Raw genomic sequence first — 16090 nt, 5'->3', positions numbered from 1 at the left:
TGCATTCTGGGCGCTCTGAGGCGATGTATTTAGTACTGGAAAATGGACAGTATTAGGATCGTGGAGTTAAGTACGCATACTGCAACTTTGGCTGATTTTTTATATATTTTTGTCAGAATCATGTGGATTAAGCAGCTACACGCATGATTAGTGCCAGCTGTATGCTGTCAATCTGAATGTTCACGTGAAATTTGGCCTTGATCTTCATGTCGTTGAACACGGCCATACATTTCTTAAGGCATCTAATGTTTAAATATCGAAGGATTTCTGGCCACCCCATACTTACTTAGTGGGAAAGGGATGGGACACGTTTATGGGTGAATGTAATTATATTAACAACGTTAAAATTCAAGAAAGATAATTGTTTATTAACGAAAGAAATGTTGAATTTATTCAAACGGGCTTGGCTATGTAAGTTACAAGTTTCACTCTCAGATACAAATTAAGGGGTCTTCGTCATCAGCATTCGGACATTGTGCTTCCGCACTTCCTTCGCACAACTGCTCGTTCTGAATGCAGACTGTTCCTTCGTCGCACTGATATTCACCCTGCTTACATTGGCACCCACTACCTGTAAACAGACCATACATCATTCGCATTGATTTTTCAATAACACACGTTACCAGTTAACAGAGTATATCTCCTTCGCACTGAAATTCACCCCTCTTACATCTGCACACGCTACCAGTTAACAGACTATACCTCCTTCGCACTAATTTTCACCCAACTTACATCTGCTCACGTTACCTGTAAACAGAGTATCCCTCCTTCGCACTGATATCCACCCCTCTTACATTTACACACGCTACCAGTAAACAGAGTATACCTCCTTCGCACTGATATTCACCCAACTTACATCTGCTCACGTAACCTGTAAACAGAGTATACCTCCTTCGCACTGATATTCACCCAACTTACATCTGCTCACATTGCCTGTAAACAAAGTATACCTCCTTCGCACTGATATTCACCCAACTTACATCTGCTCACATTGCCTGTAAACAGAGTATACCTCTTTCGCACTGATATTCACCCAACTTACATCTGCTCACATTGCCTGTAAACAGAGTATACCTCCTTCGCACTGATATTCACCAAACTTACATCTGCTCACATTGCCTGTAAACAGAGTATACCTCTTTCGCACTGATATTCACCCAACTTACATCTGCTCACATTGCCTGTAAACAAAGTATACCTCCTTCGCACTGATATTCACCAAACTTACATCTGCTCACATTGCCTGTAAACAAAGTACACCTCTTTCGCACTGATATTCACCCAACTTACATCTGCTCACATTGCCTGTAAACAAAGTATACCTCCTTCGCACTGATATTCACCCAACTTACATCTGCTCACATTGCCTGTAAACAGAGTATACCTCCTTCGCACTGATATTCACCCAACTTACATCTGCTCACATTGCCTGTAAACAAAGTATACCTCCTTCGCATTGATATTCACCCAACTTACATCTGCTCACATTGCCTGTAAACAAAGTATACCTCCTTCGCACTGATATTCACCCAACTTACATCTGCTCACATTGCCTGTAAACAAAGTATACCTCCTTCGCACTGATATTCAACCAACTTACATCTGCTCACATTGCCTGTAAACAAAGTATACCTCCTTCGCATTGATATTCAACCAACTTACATCTGCTCACATTGCCTGTAAACAAAGTATACCTCCTTCGCACTGATATTCACCCAACTTACATCTGCTCACATTGCCTGTAAACAAAGTATACCTCCTTCGCACTGATATTCACCCCTCTTACATTTACAAACGTTACCTGTAAACAAAGTATATCTCCTTCGCACTGATATTTAACCAGCTTACATTTGCACACGCTACCTGTAAACAGAGTTTACCTCCTTTGCACTGATATTCACCAAACTTACATTTACAAACGCTACCAGTAAACAGAGAGTTCACAACGCACTGATATTCACCCAGCTTACATTTACATACGCTACCAGTAAACAGAGTGTTCGTCCATCGCACTGATATTCGCCAAGCTTACATTTGCGTCCGCTACTTCGCACTGTTATTCACCCAGCTTTCATTTGCGTCCACGACTTCGCACTGATATTCACCCAGCTTACATTTGCTCCCACTACTTCCCTGATATTTACCCTGTTTACATTTTTTAACAGTGACCTAATGAGGAGCATGATATAAATATGAATATTATATAGAACTTATTGAAAACAAGATATCCTTTTTTGAATATAAATGAAACAGAATTGTTGCCCAAATAAGCCGCTTTGCTTTTACTCCCACGGTTTGATATTTACTCAGTTTAGCCCCCCCCCCTCGGACACTAACAATTTGTCATGGTTGTTGTAAATAGGGTAACTGTTTCGACCCCTCCTTGAACGTTTCGCATATTGAAACGAGCCCAAGGTGGCAAAAAACGTACCAAGTACCTACAATATTTAACGTTTGTACGTACGACAGGTTTCATCCTCGTTCATCGGGCAGTCATTATCGCCGTCACAGACCTGTTTGATGTTGATACATTTCCCCTTCCCCATGCACAGATAGGATCGTTCTCCACACTTGCATTCTGCGGCTGTTAAAAGCAAATGTTTGTATATTTTTAATTAGCCTTAATTTTTAAGCTGGTGACTTTGGAAATATGATACCTTTAGCAGGTTATTCCTTGGCATTAATTATTTTTACAGTAACTGTGTGAATGTGATATTTGTATCCAATTGTGATAAATATATAACGTCAAATTTATTTCATTTTTAAGTCACTTCATACAGATTAATTGTTTTGACAACTTTTTAATATATTGTCTTGGAACGAGCCAATTTATGCGAAAATTCATGGAAAGCAGGGATATAAGACTGCTGACAAAAAATGAGATCGCAGATTTTTATATGTAGGTTAAAAAATGATGTTTTATGCGTTTTTCTTAAACCGTTAGTAACGCCTTTAGCCGTATAACATTAATTTTCGAACGGAAATATTAAAATCTTCGATCTTCTTTTGTAAGCTGTTCAATGTCACTGGTTCGCAGATATTTATGCAAAAGAATGGCTCATTCCAAGACAAAAAATATTAAAGTTGTCAAAACGGTAATTCTGTGAGAGTGCAGCTTTAATATAAGATAACGTACGGCAATCGTCTTCGTCGTCGCACGCGGGGCAGTCATTGTTGCCGTCACAGAGTTGCTTCTTCGATACGCAGGTCTTCATATCCTTGCAAAGGTAGTGGTTTTCGGGGCAGAAGCAACCGGCAGCTTTGAGATAATAAGCATTATTTAGACGATTAAAAGTGATCCGTTAATATTTCAAATCAACCATGAGTGACCTAATTGAAAGTCAAAGGTTATTAGCTCTAACAGCTAATGTGCTCTCAATTTTCTTGTGTTTTTGTGAGTAAAAATCTGTTTTATTATCGTATTAAGTTCCAAATACGTCCTGCACCTTTGGCATCAATAACCTTGTTTTACTGCAAAATCCGATAAAGCACATCGTTCTTGCTTTTGTTCGATCTATTTTCAATATGACCCAATATCTTGTTTGTCAAAGAACCGTAGATTATCCAGAAAAATGGAGCGTCATCGGTCTACACAGGGTATTGCATACACGTTTAAATATGTTAAAGATGCACTCTTACCCCCAAATAGGATTTACCACAATACAATTGTTTTGATATACCAAAAAGGATGAACAAATTTCGAAAACAATGGTTCTTATTAAGGATACCAAGTTTAATTTGAAAAAAGGTGCAAAGAACACGGTATTTCTGCCTTATGAGACTATAGTAGATCACAGTAAATCTTTTAGCATTCACCAATCATTTTAAATATTTTTGCGTTTTCAGCTATTAAATACACGGTTACAATCTTGTTATCAGAAATTAATATTTTTCCCTAAATGCATTATTTAGTAATGAATTAAAGGTGTATCACTCAAAATTTATGTTTGTTATACATGTGTATGTATTTGATTTTGAATACGAGTGTCACTTTAATTATTACGTACGACAGTGCCTTTCATCGTCCATGTCGTGACAATCAGGAACTCCGTCACAAAGACTACCACAGTTCTTTCGATCCCTGCAACTGATCATTCCCATCTTGGCGCACTGGGGAGCTAAAATTGCAATGAGGCATTATTACTCGATTATAACGTCGCCGATATCGAGGTAGATTTTTTGTGTGGGGGGGGGATGTTTGTGTAAAAGGAAACATTCAAATAATCCGTTTAATATCCGTTCTATAATGCACCAGTCAATTGTAACCACGGCCCCTCCAGTTCCGGGGAATAGTGGAGACTTTGAATTTCGGTCCAGCAAAGCCCGGGTAAAAACCCCGCCTGCGGGGACGAACTGATGGTAAAATGCCCCCGCACCACAGGGACCCTACGGAAGGCCCATTCCCCGCTATATGTGGCGCGAATACAAAACCACCGCATTCACCCGGCACTGCGGGGCCACCGGGAAGGTAAAAACACGGCCCATTTCCCCGGCTATCCCCGGTATACCCCCGGACCTTGGGGGCTGTGGTTACAATTGACTGGTGCATTACTGATAACTATAATAACATGTTTTTTGTAAACGAAATTCTACAATGATATAGAAAGACATAAGTAGAAGTTGCAACCAGACATCAGAATTGTCCAAGCAGTGTCTTTCGATTTACCTTTAGTGACAATGTGCTTTTGACTCTCGATAAATTGAACGCATACATGAAACAAAATACAATACATTCTTTTTCTATGTCCATTCTTTGACTACAGCAATGAAAGGCGTCTTATTGAATACTCTTTCGTCGGCCCCGTTATCAAGAGATAAACTGTTTGGAATAATATTCGCAACCTATACCCTATAACAACTAATCGATATTATGTATGAAAATGTGACAAAGTGACTTACGGCAGCCCTTTTCGTCGGCCCCGTTACTGCAGTCCATCATACCATCACATATTTTCATTTTGTTCACGCACTCGGGCTGGCTCGATGGTTGCATCCAACTGATACCACTACTGGACTGTGTGTTCTTGCAGTAGAACTGTCCCACGCAGGCAGCCGTAGCTGGAATTGAGAAGTTGTTCCTAACAACAACAACAACAACAACAACAACAACAACAACAACAACAAAAACAAAAATACACGGCAAAAATGGTGCTCGCTCAGTAACTCAAGATATAAGCACAAACTTCCCAATGTGGTTACAGCAGTAAACATAAGAGTACTATAGTCTCTTAAAATAACACCCAGAGTTCTATATTCTCTCAAAATTAACCCCACAAACTATATCAACACCACTTAATTCGAGTAATTGCAAATCAAATAATCTTTTTTCTGAGATAACTCGTCAAGCTATTGTTTGTATATCTTATTTCTTCGAAGAATATTTAAGGGCCTTCCACAGTGAAAAATTCAATTTGAAGGACCAAAACATAAATGTTTATTTTTTTATATTTTTTATTTAAGTTTGATGTTCAATAATTAGCAAGCATTATTCATATATCCGTTGCAACATTTGTAGTTGTAATAAGGAATCGAGCAAATTTTATGGAATAAGATATTACGAGATTTTTTTACTTTTTTACGCAAATGTCTTTATACAAAGTTACTTTGTTTGTGTGCCAAGATAGGCAGGACTACCCGATCAACAATGACTTGCTGTTTTGTGATTATTGCAGGTATTTTGAGAAAGATATTTGCATTTTCAAACCTGGAAATTTAATTAATCCACTATTTTGCATTGTTTTCTTTAATATCTTTCTTATTTGCAACGTTATCATTAATTCCCCGCAATACATTTTTGATTTGGTAGTCTGGAGCATTTTGACACAAAATATATCTATATCGTCGATCGACCATTCAAAAGAAAGGTAAATGCCTTTTGAACCAAAATCTAATAAAATTGTAAAATTTGCTCAATTCCTTATTACCCCAACATATGTTGCAAAGGATGTTAGTTCTACTCCTGAAAAATATTGTTCCTTAAAAACTTAGTTAAACATGAACTTTTTAAACATTTTGATTGTTGGCCTTCCCCACCCACTTTTTGGAAGGCCCTTAATGAAACGATTATAAATACGATGTGCTTGCTCATGAGATGAACTGTACATCTGAATATTTGTATAAAAAAATTCAGGCTTTTTCTTGAATAATGAGATACGCAACCGGTCATTGCGAGCGATCACCTACTTTGAACAAATGTTTACTCCAGAATCAGATAAATGTTATTTGCTAGTCCATGTTATATAAAATGCATAGACGCCTACTTTGAACAAATGTTTGCTCCAGAATCAGATAAATGTTATTTGCTAGTCCATGCTATATAGAATGCATAGACACCTACTTTGAACAAATGTTTGCTCCAGAATCAGATAAATGTTATTTGCTAGTCCATGTTATATAGAATGCATAGACACCTACTTTGAACAAATGTTTGCTCCAGAATCAGATAAATGTTATTTGCTAGTCCATGTTATATAAAAATGCATAGACGCCTACTTTGAACAAATGTTTGCTCCAGAATCAGATAAATGTTATTTGCTAGTCCATGCTATATAGAATGCATAGACACCTACTTTGAACAAATGTTTCATCCAGAATCAGATAAATGTTATTTGCCAGTCCATGCTATATAAAAATGCATAGACGCCTACTTTGAACAAATGTTAACTCCAGAATCAGATAAATGTTATTTGCTAGTCCATGCTATATAAAAATGCATAGACGCCTACTTTGAACAAATGTTAACTCCAGAATCAGATAAATGTTATTTGCTAGTCCATGCTATATAAAAATGCATAGAAGAACGTCACTTACATCCGTGATAGGCAGTTGGATATTGATAATACCCTGCTTTCCCGAACGACATCTTCGAGGGAAAGTATCCATGATTTCCAGAGCAGAGCTCGGCCACGATGGCCAGAACAACAAAAGATGCAAAACCCATCTAAAATTATTTTTGATAATTAATATAAAGATTGTTTTGCCAGCAGTGAGAATGCATTCAGCATCATGACATCTTAATGATAATCACACTCATCATCTTTATCATCTAGATGCGTATCATTGTTATAATCAATATAATCTTCATTATCATAATCGCTATCCTCATCATCATTTTTCAAATAGTAAATGCATTAGTTCTCTCTGGAAAAAAGCAGTATTATTATTTATTTAAAGCAACATACAGTACTGAATCTGTTAATGTGATCTGAATATCAATATATTAAGAAGAATAAAATAACACAATTATTTAATTAATTTAACTTTCTTAAGTTTAATATGTTGCTTACCTCTCTCTTCCTCCGAGAAAAATGGTCACATGGCGATGAATCAAAGCCCATTTATAGTCAAAAAGACATAAATTATGTATTTAAATTTTCATTTCCGACCACGAGTAAATGACGTGTCATTACTTCTAATATTTTAGATATAATTATGTTCAAAATCGAACGACGCAATAAAAAGAAGGTCACACCTTTAAGTATGAAGCAACATATGTGTTTAATTATGGGAGCATGACAATGAAGTTAGCTAGAAAATAATACAGTAAAAAAAAAATTGAGGGGGTGGGGGGGGGGTGAGGGGGGGTATATATGTTTTACTGATTCATGTTATAGTATATGAGTCTTTTAACATACACATCTCTTAAGCACGTAAAATTTGGAAAACAACAACATTTAAATAAAAACATTTAAAAAATAAACATTTTTAATCGCCTGGAATCCGCAGTCTCTACTTTCGCTGAGACTACATAAAATAAGGGTATAAGTGTTCCCACTAATTCGATGCGGCTGAATATCATTAGGGTGAAACATTGCATTCGCACAAAGCTGTCGCACACAGAGCCTGGTAGTGCTCCATTTAACCGGGCCTGACCCGGGAGAGGGGGGGGGGGGAAATGGGGTTAACTTACTGATTCTCTTTATGGAGCTAACTGAGTCTGATTGAGGTAGGTGGGGCTAACTGATTCTCTTTAGGCGGATAACTGATTCTCTTTAGGAGGCTAACTGAATCTCTTTACGGGGCTAACTGATTCTCTTTAGGGGGCTAACTGAACCTCTTTAGGGGGCTCAATGATTATCTATGGCTTTATATCTCGTTCTAAGATAAGGGTAAGTATCCCTCGTTCGGGTTTTTATTCCTCTTTCAACTTCGCGGTGGTACGTTATGGTCAAGCTATAATGCAGCCAATAGGCGTGCACAGAAAACATCATCCTTTCATCTAATAACTTATTAATTAATTTGAAATAGGGGTCCTTTGTTGACAGTTTGCAACTATCACAACAACTGTCAACTAATTGATTGAGGTCAATTGTGTACACAGCGGGGATTAGAGAGACCGTAAATTGTCCTCTTGGCAACTAACCAGTCATATTTTGTTTGTAAATCGAGTATTTGGTGATTGTTACAGAATTTTTTTCCGAGTGAGTAGTGATTTGGTACTCGAGTACTCGTACGTTCGATCGAGTACTCGGGTACTCGTTGCCATCCCTACTAATAAATAATCGTTATTATTTCATGTCAAGAAGTACCTGATTCTTAAACTTATTTGGCATGCCAGAAAAAGAGTTGGTGATATGGCGTTGGTGGTTGATGTTGCCTTGTCGTGGGTTGTTTGGCACTGGGTGTGTGTTATAGCGTTGGGTGGGTGGTGAATGGAACTGGGTGTGTGTTATGGCGTTGGGTGGGTGATGTTTCCTTGTAGTGGGTTGTTTGGCACTGGGTGTGTGTTATGGCGTTGGGTGTATGATATTGCCTTGTAGTGGGTTGTTTGGCACTGGGTGTGTGTTATGGCGTTGGGTGGGCGATATTGCCTTGAAGTGGGTTGTTTGGCACTGGGTGTGTATTATGGCGTTGGGTGGGTGATGTTGCCTTGTAGTGGGTTGTTTGGCACTGGGTGTGTGTTATGGCGCTGGGTGGGTGATATTGCCTTGTAGTGGGTTGTTTGGCACTGGGTGTGTGTTATGGCGTTGGGTGGGTGAAATTGCCTTGTAGTGGGTTGTTTGGCACTGGGTGTGTGCTATGGCGTTGGGTGGGTGATATTGCCTTGTAGTGGGTTGTTTGGCACTGGGTGTGTGTTATGGCGCTGGGTGGGTGATATTGCCTTGTAGTGGGTTATATGGCACTGGGTGTGTGCTATGGCGCTGGGTGGGTGATGTTGCCTTGTAGTGGGTTGTTTGGCACTGGGTGTGTGTTATGGCGTTGGGTGGGTGATATTGCCTTGTAGTGGGTTGTTTGGCACTGGGTGTGTGTTATGGCGTTGGGTGGGTGGTGAATGGCACTGAGTGTGTGTTATGGCGTTGGGTGGGTGATGTTGCCTTGTAGTGGGTTGTTTGGCACTGGGTGTGTGCTATGGCGTTGGGTGGGTGGTATTGCCTTGTAGTGGGTTGTTTGGCACTGGGTGTGTGCTATGGCGTTGGGTGGGTGATATTGCCTTGTAGTGGGTTGTTTGATACTGGGTGTGTGTTATGGCGTTGGGTGGGTGATGTTGCCCTATAGTGGGTTGTTTGGCACTGGGTGTGTGCTATGGCGCTGGGTGGGTGATGTTGCCTTGTAGTGGGTTGTTTGGCACTGGGTGTGTGTTATGGCGCTGGGTGGGTGATATTGCCTTGTAGTGGGTTGTTTGGCACTGTGTGTGTGTTATGGCGTTGGGTGGGTGATATTGCCTTGTAGTGGGTTGTTTGGCACTGGGTGTGTGTTATGGCGTTGGGTGGGTGTTATTGCCTTGTAGTGGGTTGCATGGCACTGGGTGTGTGTTATGGCGTTGGGGGTGGGGGGGGGGGTATGGCGTTGGTGTGGTTGGTATGGTGTTGAGGTAGATGGAATGACCTTTGATTAGGTTGTATGCAGTTTCGGTGAATATTATGGCGTTGATGTGGTTGGTATAGTGTTGAGATGGGTGGAATGGCGTTTGGTTTGGTTGTATGGCGTTTGGGTTGGTTGTATGACCTTGGGATGGGTGGTATGGCGTTTGGGTTGGTTGTATGACCTTGGGATGGATGGTATGGCGTTTGGATGGGTTGTATGGTGTTTGGGTAGGTTGTATGGCGTTTGGGTGGGTTGTATGGCGTTTGGGTGGGTTGTATGACCATGGGATGGGTGGTATGGCGTTTGGATGGGTTGTATGGCGTTTGGGTAGGTTGTATGGCGTTTGGGTTGGTTGTATGGCGTTTGGGTGGGTTGTATGACCATGGGATGGGTGGTATGGCGTTTGGTTGGTTGTATGGCGTTTGGGTGGGTTGTATGACCTTGGCATGGGCGGTATGACGTTTGGGTTGGTTGTATGTCCCTGGGATGGGTGGTATGGCGTTTGGGTGGGTTGTATGGCGTTTGGGTGGATTGTATGACCTTGGGATGGGTGGTATGGCGTTTTGGTTGGTTGTATGGCGTTTGGGTGGGTTGTATGGCGTTTGGGTGGGTTGTATGACCTTGTGATGGGTGGTATGGCGTTTGGGTGGGTTGTATGGCGTTTGGGTGGGTTGTGTGTCGTTTGGGTTGGTTGTATGACCTTGGGATGGGTGGTATGACGTTTGGGTTGGTTGCATGGCGTTTGGGTGGGTTGTATGACCTTGGGATGGGTGGTATGGCGTTTTGGTTGGTTGTTTGGTGTTTGGGTGGGCGATAAAGTGTTGATTTAAGTTGGCAGGTACGGCGATGGGATGGGTGGTTTGGCCTTAGGGAGGGTGGATAAGTGGTATGGCGTTGGGTAAGATGATGCAGGATATGGCTTTGGGTGGTATTGCGTATGAGTGGGTCGAATGGCGTGGTGTGTCGTTTTGATGGATGATATGGAGTCTGGTTTGGTGGTATTGGCGGTGTGTGGGGGGCTATGGCGCTTAGGTGGATTGTTTGTTGTTGGCGAACATTAAATACTATTGGAGAGGATGGTATGCCATTGGGATAGGTGGAATGGCGTCGGAGTGAGTGGTATGGCGTTGGATGGGTGGTATGGCATTGGTAGGGTGGTTTGACTTTGGAATGGGTACTTTTGCGTTGCGTTTGGTTGATTTTGGCGTTGATGTTGATGGTATGGAATTGTGATTGATGGTATGGCGTTGGGATAGTGGTATGGGATTAAGGTGTGTTGTATGGCAATGGAGTTTGTGGTATGACGTTGGAGTGGTAGGTATGACGTTGGTGGAGGTGGTATGACGTTGGTGGAGGTGGTATGACGTTGGTGGAGGTGGTATGACGTTGGTGGAGGTAGTATGAAGTTGGGGTTAGTGATATGACCCACCCAATTTGTTCTGGTGCATTACCATCATAAATATTTCACCAGTGTTAGAGTTGTTCTATAATCTTGCATTTAATTAAATTATTCCGTGAGGAAATTAAAAATACCAGGATCAGTAACGATATTTTGTGAACTTTTGAAGAAGTTGACAAATTTTTCCAGAACTTGAAAAGGTTGCAGAAAGATTAAGCATGAAAGAGCACTCAAAGCACTATTTTTATTGGTAAAGCTGGTAAAGTTTACAAGCAACAAATATCGCATTATAAAAGGTTAAGGCAGACTTATAGGCAAAAATTAAGAAATTGTAGGAAGGAATTTGGTCAAAAACATGTATAATTCGCTGGAACTAAAGGAACGTTTTTTGACAAATGGTGTTCATCTAAGAAAATTATGAACAATTCTAATATTAATCAAAATTTATTTCATCATTGAGCCTATGTATGATGAATATTATTTGATGTGTTAAGACGCAAATATTCGATGCCGGTAGCCTGGCTGTAGGACATGGTGACTACATGTTTTTGCTGATACTTACGTCAATATAACAAATACCTTATTAAGTTTATAACAAAATTGAAACAAAATATGGCTGTGAAGGTCACGGTTTGTCGAAACTGAACAACAACTAGTTTTGTAATTGGTCATTTTATCATTTAAACCTGCATGTAAAACTTATTTCTTGATAATAAATATATGTGAAAAATAAAACAAAGCTTCCTTGCCCAAAACCTGACGCGCATGTGTTTTGTCCTGATATTTTTTTTTAATTTAAAAACCGCGCTTTTGTTATCATAATTGTAAACAGTTCAGTGACCAGCAATGTAAACAGTTCAGTGACAAGCAATGTAAACAGTACAGTGACCAGCAATGTAAACAGTTCAGTGACCAGCAATGTAAACAGTACAGTGACCATAAATGTAAACAGTTCAGTGACCATCAATGTAAACCGTTTAGTGACCAGCAATGTAAAGAGTTCAGTGACCAGCAATGTAAACAGTTCAGTGATCATCAATGTAAACAGTTCAGTGATCATCAATGTAAACAGTTCAGTGACCAGCAATGTAAACAGTACAGTGACCATAAATGTAAACAGTTCAGTGACCATCAATGTAAACAGTTAGGTGACCAGCAATGTAAAGAGTTCAGTGACCAGCAATGTAAACAGTTCAGTGATCATCAATGTAAACAGTTCAGAGATCATCAATGTAAACAGTTCAGTGACCATCAATGTAAACAGTTCAGTGATCATCAATGTAAACAGTTCAGTGATCATTAATGTAAACAGTTCAGTGACCAGCAATGTAAACAGTTCAGTGATCATCAATGTAAGCAGTTCAGTGATCAGCAATGTAAACAGTTCAGTGATCAGCAATGTAAACAGTTCAGTGATCAGCAATGTAAACAGTTCAGTGACCAGCAATGTAAACAGTACAGTGACCAGCAATGTAAACAGTTCAGTGACCAGCAATGTAAATAGTACAGTGACCATAAATGTAAACAGTTCAGTGACCATCAATGTAAACAGTTAGGTGACCAGCAATGTAAAGAGTTCAGTGACCAGCAATGTAAACAGTTCAGTGATCATCAATGTAAACAGTTCAGTGATCATCAATGTAAACAGTTCAGTGATCATCAATGTAAACAGTTCAGTGACCAGCAATGTAAACAGTTCAGTGATCATCAATGTAAACAGTTCAGTGATCAGCAATGTAAACAGTTCAGTGACCATCAATGTAAACAGTTCAGTGATCATCAATGTAAACAGTTTAGTGATCATCAATGTAAACAGTTCAGTGATAATCAATGTAAACAGTTTAGTGATCATCAATGTAAACAGTTCAGTGATCATCAATGTAAACAGTTCAGTGACCAGCAATGTAAACAGTTTAGTGATCATCAATGTAAACAGTTCAGTGACCAGCAATGTAAACAGTTTAGTGATCATCAATGTAAACAGTTCAGTGATCATCAATGTAAACAGTTTAGTGATCATCAATGTAAACAGTTCAGTGATCATCAATGTAAACAGTTCAGTGATCATCAATGTAAACAGTTCAGTGATCATCAATGTAAACAGTTCAGTGACCAGCAATGTAAACAGTTTAGTGATCATCAATGTAAACAGTTCAGTGACCAGCAATGTAAACAGTTCAGTGATCATCAATGTAAGCAGTTCAGTGATCATCAATGTAAACAGTTTAGTGATCATCAATGTAAACAGTTCAGTGATCATCAATGTAAACAGTTCAGTGACCAGCAATGTAAACAGTTCAGTGATCATCAATGTAAACAGTTCAGTGACCAGCAATGTAAACAGTTCAGTGATCAGCAATGTAAACAGTTCAGTGATCATCAATGTAAACAGTTCAGTGACCAGCAATGTAAACAGTTCAGTGATCATCAATGTAAACAAATCAGTGACCAGCAATGTAAATAATTCAGTGATCATCAATGTAAACAGTTCAGTGACCAGCAATGTAAACAGTTCAGTGATCATCAATGTAAACAGTTCAGTGATCAGCAATGTTAACAGTTAAGTGACCAGCAATGTAAGCAGTTCAGTGACCAGCAATGTAAACAGTTCAGTGATCATCAATGTAAACAGTTCAGTGATCATCAATGTAAACAGTTCAGTTACCAGCAATGTAAACAGTTCAGTGATCATCAATGTAAACAGTTCAGTGATCAGCAATGTAAACAGTTCAGTGACCAGCAATGTAAACAGTTCAGTGATCATCAATGTAAACAAATCAGTGACCAGCAATGTAAATAATTCAGTGATCATCAATGTAAACAGTTCAGTGACCAGCAATGTAAACAGTTCAGTGATCATCAACGTAAACAGTTCAGTTATCAGCAATGTTAACAGTTCAGTGACAAGCAATGTAAACAGTTAAGTGACCAGCAATGTAAGCAGTTCAGTGACCAGCAATGTAAACAGTTCAGTGATCAGCAATGTAAACAGTTCAGTGATCATCAATGTAAACAGTTCAGTGACCAGCAATGTAAACAGTTCAGTGACCAGCAATGTAAACAGTTCAGTGATCAGCAATGTAATCAGTTCAGTGATCAGCAATGTAAACAGTTCAGTGATCATCAATGTAAACAGTTCAGTGACCAGCAATGTAAACAGTTTAGTGATCATCAATGTAAACAGTTCAGTGATCATCAATGTAAACAGTTCAGTGACCAGCAATGTAAACAGTTCAGTGACCAGCAATGTAAACAGTTCAGTGATCAGCAATGTAAACATTTCAGTGATCAGCAATGTAAACAGTTCAGTGATCATCAATGTAAATAGTTCAGTGACCAGCAATGTAAACAGTTCAGTGACCAACAATGTAATTATTCAGTGATCATCAATGTAAACAGTTCAGTGACCAGCAATGTAAACAGTTCAGTGATCATCAACGTAAACAGTTCAGTGATCAGCAATGTTAACAGTTCAGTGACCAGCAATGTAAACAGTTAAGTGACCAGCAATGTAAACAGTTAATCGACCAGCAATGTTAAAAGTTCAGTGACCAGCAATGTAAACAGTTCAGTGATCATCAATGTAAACAGTTCAGTGATCATCAATGTAAACAGTTCAGTGACCAGCAATGTAAACAGTTCAGTGATCATCAATGTAAGCAGTTCAGTGACCAGCAATGTAAACAATTCAGTGATCAGCAATGTAAACAGTTCAGTGATTATCAATGTAAACAGTTCATGGCCAGCAATGTAAACAGTTCAGTGATCATCAATGTAAACAAATCAGTGACCAGCAATGTAAATAATTCAGTGATCATCAATGTAAACAGTTCAGTGACCAGCAATGTAAACAGTTCAGTGATCATCAACGTAAACAGTTCAGTGATCAGCAATGTTAACAGTTCAGTGACCATCAATGTAAACAGTTAAGTGACCAGCAATGTAAACAGTTAATCAACCAGCAATGTTAAAAGTTCAGTGACCAGCAATGTAAACAGTTAAGTGACCAGCAATGTAAACAGTTCAGTGACCAGCAATGTTAACAGTTCAGTGATCAGCAATGTAAACAGTTAAGTGACCATCAATGTAAACAGTTAAGTGACCAGCAATATAAACAATTTAGTGACCAGCAATGTAAACAGTTCAGTGATCATTAATGTTGACAGTTCAGTGACCAGCAATGTTAACAGTTCAGTTATCAGCAATGTAAACAGTTAAGTGACCATCAATGTAAACAGTTAAGTGACCAGCAATGTAAACAATTCAGTGACCAGCAATGTAAACAGTTCAGTGATCATTAATGTTAACAGTTCAGTGACCAGCAATGTAAACAGTTCAGTGACCAGCAATGTAAACAGTTCAGTGACCAGCCATGTAACCACTTCAGTGATCATTAATGTAAACAGTTCAGTTACAAGCAATGTAAACAGTTCAGTGACCAGCCATATAAACAGTTTAGTGATCAGCAATGTAAACAGTTCAGTGACCATCGATGTAAACAGTTCAGTGAGCGGCAATGTAAATAGTTCAGTGACCATCAATGTAAACAAGTTAGTGACCAACCATGTAAAAAGTTCAGTGACCATCCATGTAAACAGTTTAGCGACCAGCATTGAAAATAGTTCAGTGACCATCAATGTAAACAGTTTAACGACCATCTATGTAAACAGTTTAGCGACCATAAATGTAAACAGTTCAGTGACCATCAATGTAAACAGTTCAGTGACGATCAATGTAAATAGTTCAGTGACCATCAATGTAAATATTTTAGCGTCAAACATTTTAAGCAGTGCAGTGACCAGCATTGTAAATAGTTTGGTGACCATCAATGTGAACAGTTAAGTGACCAGCAATGTAAACAGTGCAGTGACCATCAATGTAAACAGT

The 16090-nt window shown here is 39.2% G+C and overlaps 2 protein-coding genes across 2 annotated transcripts; both read right to left on the bottom strand.

Annotated features, from left to right (window-relative positions):
- Nucleotides 1-347: 347 nt before the first annotated feature.
- LOC128224791 (low-density lipoprotein receptor-like) lies at nt 348-7307 on the bottom strand. The gene is made up of 7 exons (XM_052934846.1): nt 7287-7307; nt 6811-6940; nt 4900-5058; nt 4008-4118; nt 3137-3259; nt 2465-2584; nt 348-571 (listed from the first exon to the last, which is right to left on the bottom strand). The coding sequence occupies exons 2-7, from the start codon at nt 6938-6940 to the stop codon at nt 432-434; spliced, it is 783 nt and encodes a 260-aa protein (XP_052790806.1). The 5' UTR covers nt 7287-7307; the 3' UTR covers nt 348-431.
- A 2445-nt stretch (nt 7308-9752) lies between these two features.
- On the bottom strand, nt 9753-10541 carry LOC128213553 (uncharacterized). The gene has a single exon (XM_052919385.1). The coding sequence runs from the start codon at nt 10539-10541 to the stop codon at nt 9753-9755; it is 789 nt and encodes a 262-aa protein (XP_052775345.1).
- Nucleotides 10542-16090: the final 5549 nt, after the last annotated feature.

The sequence above is a fragment of the Mya arenaria genome, chromosome 2, assembly GCF_026914265.1.
Source record: "Mya arenaria isolate MELC-2E11 chromosome 2, ASM2691426v1".
NCBI classification, from domain to species: domain Eukaryota; kingdom Metazoa; phylum Mollusca; class Bivalvia; order Myida; family Myidae; genus Mya; species Mya arenaria.
The sequence above is the reverse complement of the archived record's forward strand: the minus strand, read 5'-3'. Positions and strand labels throughout refer to the sequence as shown.